Genomic DNA, 5,924 nt, shown 5'->3' on the forward strand with positions numbered 1-5,924 from the left:
CATTTCTATTAATCTATACCTTACCACGTGGCTTGTGGCTTACCGGCATCTTTACATGCTGCTTGTCCTGGCGGTGGCTGGCAGTGTCTCCTTCCGCCTTCCTGTTCTTTCTTTTCTCCTCTCTATTAGTCCCGCCTATACTTCCTGCCTAGCCACTGGCCAATCAGTGTTTTATTTATTGACCAATCAGAGTAATTTGACATATAGACCATCGCACAGCATTAGTATCACAACATAACAATGCCAATTTACATGTAAAAACATTGCCCTCTGTCCTAGACCTTGAAGATGCGTGGGGGGAGGGGCACTCTAGGTGGATCTGGATTTTCTTGTGAGCTCCAGGCCCAAGTTGAGATGTAGTTAAGAGTTCTACACTGGGCACTTAATTATCACAAGAGCCCAGCTAAGGGACCCTTCCTCAAAATACCTCCTCAGCTCAGGCTCCTTGTCTATAGACAACATTTCTCAATTGCCTGGGGTCAAACGTGACTACAGCCCAGCTGTGGGGCCTGGACAGACAGCCCCTTCCTAGCCTTTATGTGCTACATACAGAGTAGGAGCACTATGATTCCTATTTCACAGAGTTTTGTGTGCATAACATCACACAGGAAGGACCCTCAGTCCTGGGGAGGGATGGGCAGCCTCTGAGTCCTCAATAGATACTAGCTATGAATATGATCCTTTCCCTCTTCCTAATATGCCCAAAGTCCTGGGAACATTACATTCTGCTCAGGGATTAAGCCTCAGTTGAAAGGCCTGGGTAAGATAGCTTTGCCCCCCCCCCCTTTTCCCTTGATCAATGTTTCTAGAAGCCCCAACTTTATTTTTTCTGTTTTGTTTTTGTTTGTTTGTTTGTTTGGTTGGTTGGTTGGTTTGGTTTTTCCAGACAGGGTTTCTCTGTGTAGCCTTGGCTGTCCTGAAACTAGCTCTGTAGAACAGGCTGGCCTTGAACTCAAGATCTGCCTGCCTCTGCCTCCCAAGTGCTGGGATAAAAAGTGTGCGCCACCATTGCCCAGCCCACCTTTTTTTTTTTTTTTTTTTTTTTTTTTTTTTTTTTTTTTTGGTTTTTCGAGACAGGGTTCCTCTGTGTAGCTTTGCGCCTCTCCTGGGACTCACTTGGTAGCCCAGGCTGGCCTCGAACTCACAGAGATCCACCTGGCTCTGCCTCCCGAGTGCTGGGATTAAAGGCGTGCGCCACCACCGCCCGGCCCAACTTTTTATGTAAGTAATTGTACACACAACCATGCCAAGTAGTTATTCATTCCTAAATTGTGATCCTCAGAGCCTAGCCTCAGCATCTCCCTGTTAGAAATCCTCTCAGGCACCGCGTGCGACCCCCTGAATCAGATATGGGGGTAGGGGGATGAGGGGTGGGTGTGACGATTGGTCATGGGGTTATCAGTTGACGTTTGATCAAGGCAAACTGGCCTAAAGATGAAAGCACAACACAACACTTTATCAAGTCTCCAGTGCCAGAATAGAATGGCGTGCTCCCCCATCTGTCTTCCAGCGATTGGGCTTTGGCCGCCCCCCCACCTTCCACCCCCACCCCCCACCCCCGACAAGGCCTGAGCTGTATTACACTGGTCTGGGATCCTCGGGGAGGAAACCAGCAGTACCAGCAGGCGAGGAGGATGCATTGCCGGCTGGGGGAAGGCGCTCAGAGGCGGTGGGAGGTGCCAAGCCCCTTCTTCGCCACCCAGATCTGCGGGCGGGACAAGGGGAGGACCGGAGACGTGCTTTAGTGCCAGGCGCGAATGGCCTCCGGCTGCACTGAGCTGGCCTCCGTGTCAGCTGGTGGGTTCTTTCTCTGTCCCGTCACAAGCCCACCGGCAAAGTCAACGGCTAGGTAGGTGGAGGCTGCAGCTCCCAGCCTTTAGGAGCACTAAGGGGCAGCTGCATGGATGCAGATGCGACCCGGGGACCCCCGAGGTTTGGGGGAGAAAGGCTTTGAAAGAGAAGGGATGCACTCAGCTAGCTTGCTAGCCTCAATGACAGGCTTGCATCGTGAACTTCCTAGGACGGTGGCAGCTGGCATGTCACAGCGAGGCGACAACACTTCTTTGGAAGAGTAACTTCACTGACTGGAAAACTTTGTCTCTACTCTTGGCTCTGAAAGTTGCGAGCTGCCCTAGAGGTGGGACAGACGCAACACTGCCACGGGGAGGATCAAGGCTATCAGCCAGCCCGCGACCTTCAGAAAGTTTTAATTTCCATTCGGGACCTCGTTCCCAGGTATTCCAGAAGCCGCGCCTCCCCGCCCCTGGCCCTCCCCTTGGTATCTTGCCTTAGGCCAGCATCCTCCTCCCTCTCGGTCCGGGGCAGCTAAAAGCTGGAGGTTCTAGGCTGAATCTGCTTTCTGCTCTCCAGCCTGGCTAAACTGCCAGGAAGGGCGAGCCCAGCCGGCGTTATGCGCTCCTTCTGCTGCTGGAGTAGATAAGTTTCCAGAACTGCGTTTGCTGCGGGACTAGTCCCGGGGCCGGATGGTATCATGGAGCCATCCAGGGAGCAGCAGCAAAGTTCCGAGGCGCCCAGCTCCACGCTTTCCGGAGACCCCCCGCCCACGGAGAGGCTGTCGGTCCCCGAGGTCCTCTGCGTGGAGGGTGGCACCTCGGAGACCCCGATCCCTGACGCTCAGTTCCAGGACAGGCCCCTGTCGCAGCAGGAAGAGGCGGCTCTCTCGGAGCAGGAGGAGCTGCAGGAATATCGCCGCCCTCGTGCGCGCTCCTTCTCTTTACCGGCGGACCCCATCCTGCAGGCAGCCAAGCTCCTGCAACAGCAGCAGCTGGAGGGACAGCCCGGCGCGGAGTGTGGCGAGCCGGCCGTGGACTGCTGCGCCAAGTGCAAGAAGCACGTGCAGTTCGCGGACTCGCTGGGGCTGAGCTTGGCCAGCGTGAAGCACTTCAGCGAGGCGGAGGAGCCGCAGGTGCCGCCCGCCGTGCTCTCCCGTCTCCGCAGCTTCCCGCTGAGCGCCGAGGACCTGAAGCAGGTCGGGGGGCTGCTGACGGTGGCAAGGGTGCCGGTGCCCCTCTGGGTGCCGCGGATCCAGCTCCGACCCCTCTTCCAGCTCCCAGGGCTGAGCGCTGCGGAGGAGCGTCTCCGGCGACAGCGAGTGTGTCTAGAAAGCGTGCAATGCTCCCAGCCGCCCCGCGCCGAGGTGACCGGCTCGGGCCGGGTGATCAGCTGCCCCGGACCTAGGGCAGTGTCAGTGCGCTACACCTTCACCGAGTGGCGCACCTTTCTGGACGTGCCGGCTGAGCTGCATCCTGAGTCACCGGAGCAGCTGCCTCCTGTGCCGTCGGGGCCCTCTGGACCAGGGGCTGAGGATAGAGAGGAGGAGCCGGTCACCGAGCGTTTCTGCTTCTCGCTGTGCCTGCCCCCAGGTCTGCAACCCAAAGGGGAGGACGCTGACACATGGGACGTCGCTATCCATTTTGCCGTCTGCTACCGCTGCGAACAGGGCGAATACTGGGATAACAATGAGGGGGCCAACTACACCTTGCGCTATGTGTGCTCCACAGATCCACTCTGAGCCCTGGAGCTTTGTTTGAGACATGGAGAGAGGTTGACCAGCACGTGAAGTTCCATCAAGAGCTCTTGAGGAACCTTAGCTGAGCGTCGCATTAACCAAGCTTGGAGAGAAAGGAGCAAAGCGTTAAATAAAACTCGCAGCACAGATGAACGCACCAGCAAGCACAGAGGGTCTGGCAATGCTCTGACCCTCTTTCGACTGACCTTCCTACTTGCCTTCTAGAATTCCCAGCCTGCAATGGACTAAGGGACACCCCAGTCCTCCACGCAGGGGTTCTCTCCAAGAAAGGGGCTGTGGATCCCTGAGTCAGGACCTGTGTCCTTGGGGATTTGTTTCTAATGTGAGATGTGGTCCTTCCAGCTTGATGAAAACCTGCAGGCAAAGACAGGCACCCCCACCTCCAGGAGGGAACCTTCACAACCGAGGCTTGATTCTCAGAAGGCTCGGTGGGTGCCCATCAGCCTTTCCTTTTCTCTGGGATCTGGAAACGTCTGCCCAGACACAACGCTCTTTTCTTCTGTGACTGGATACAAATGTCCTTTTAAAAAGTAAAGGCCACGTGCACATACTTTCCCTCTGTGCTTCATGTTTCACCTTCTGAGGGTTTGGGTTTGGGGAGGCCTTGGCGATCAGGGGGTGCTCAGCTGACGACACAGACAGCATTGACATGCTTTCTCTTGATGTGGAAGAGCCCAAGTTCTCCACACTGGGAAAAGCGATCCTCAACATGTACAAAAAGTGCTCTGTCCCTTGTCTTGGTAAAATGCTGGACGAATTAAAATGCCAAAGGCCTTGGCTGGGAGCTGCAGGAACCCATCACATTCGTCCCAAACCCTTTTGTGCAGTTCGAGCTCGTAATAGCTGTCCCACTCTCTGGGCCATTAGTAGTCAGAGAAGCTGGGCTCTCGCAGGCTGCGCTCCAAGCACAGGGGTTGGGGGCTGGACAGGTGGCTTCTTTCTCCTCTCAGAGGCACAAGGACGAGTGGGAACTAGATGGTAACAAAGCACACTCTGAATCAAATGGGGCACTCTGCACAGCAACCCCCTAGGCGCGGGTGTGGGGACCTTCACTCACTGTGGACCGCCCCATATGCTGAGATGTGTCCAGGTCTGAGTGGGGGCGCACTCTGGGTGAAGGAAGACTCAGTTCCTTTCTTCCCGCTCTTCCCCCGGTAACTTACTTTCTTTTGAAAATTATTTTTCAAAGTGTCCTATTTTCTAGCACGTGACTAGCATAATGAGTTTGGAGTAGACTAAATTTAAGGGGAGATGTTTTCATGGTCCTACAGATGGGTCAGCGCAATTACCAAAGATCAAACAATGCCCAAAGTGTGTTTTCATGGAACCAGAGACCTAGAAATGATTTCTACATGTTTAAAGTTTTATTTTAATTTTAAAGGATTATTATTTTGTGGCATGAAAATTATATTTAAGCCAGATATAGTGGCACACACCTATAATCCCAGCATTTAGGAGGCTAAAACAGGATTGTCAAGAGTTTGAGACCAGCCTTGGCGGCCTAGAAAAACTATACAAAGCAAAAAACAAGGCCGAGTATGGTAGTTCATCCTTGGAATTCCAGGACTCTAGAAGCTTAAGTAGGATGATCACAGCTTGTTGGAGGCCAGCAGAATGAGAGCTGGGTTAAAAACAAAACCAACCCAACAAACAAAGGCTTATGTGGAATTCAAACTTCACCTTCCACATATATTTACTGGAACAGAGCCATGACCTCATTCTGTGGATGCTCTTCTGCACTACAGGAGAGTAAGTAGATGCAAAGTGTAAACCATTTACTCTCTGACCCTTTAGAGAAAGCATGTCAACCCTGCTTACTATTTTTAAAGCTATATGTCGAGATTTTTAATTCACAAAACAGTTAACAGCTTAGTGATGATTGCCATTTAAAACAGCAAACAAGGGCTGCGTGTGGTGGCACACACCTAAAATCCTAGCACTGTCTGTGATTTCTAGGCCAGTCTGGTCTACGTAGTGCGTTCCAGAAAACCCAGGGAGTCACCACAGAGAGAGCCTGTCTCAAAATACAAAACAACAACAACAACAACAAAAACCAGCAAACATTTTTGTTGTTGTGGGGATGAAACCTGGGTTTTTATTTGTTTATTTATTTGTTGTTTATTTATATTTTGTTTTATTTTAAAACCCAGGGTTTCATACATATTAGGTTTATAAATTAGCCAGCCAGTATCTCTAATACTGAGCTATTTTTTAGCCCATAAGAAACACTTAAAAATATTTATTTATTTATTTATTTATTATGAGTATGGGTGTTTTGCTGGCATGTGTGTCTATGCACCCATCACCTGTGTACCTGGTGCCCTCGGAAGCCAGAAGAGGCCATGGGATCCCCTAGAATCAGAGTTACAGAGGG

At 52.2% G+C, this 5,924-nt stretch overlaps 1 protein-coding gene across 1 annotated transcript; it reads left to right on the forward strand.

The window, feature by feature from the left end:
• Positions 1 to 1,712: 1,712 nt before the first annotated feature.
• On the forward strand, positions 1,713 to 4,100 carry Ppp1r3g (protein phosphatase 1 regulatory subunit 3G). The gene has a single exon (XM_006972765.4). It carries the CDS (start codon positions 2,492 to 2,494, stop codon positions 3,530 to 3,532), a length of 1,041 nt encoding a protein of 346 aa, XP_006972827.3. The 5' UTR covers positions 1,713 to 2,491; the 3' UTR covers positions 3,533 to 4,100.
• Positions 4,101 to 5,924: the final 1,824 nt, after the last annotated feature.

This window comes from Peromyscus maniculatus, chromosome 5, assembly GCF_049852395.1.
Source record: "Peromyscus maniculatus bairdii isolate BWxNUB_F1_BW_parent chromosome 5, HU_Pman_BW_mat_3.1, whole genome shotgun sequence".
Taxonomy (NCBI): Eukaryota; Metazoa; Chordata; class Mammalia; order Rodentia; family Cricetidae; genus Peromyscus; species Peromyscus maniculatus.

What these genes read in the sequence shown, in the direction of transcription:
- Ppp1r3g (XM_006972765.4), top strand. Translation starts at nt 2,492, where the DNA reads ATGGAGCCATCCAGGGAGCAGCAGCAAAGTTCCGAGGCGCCCAGCTCC.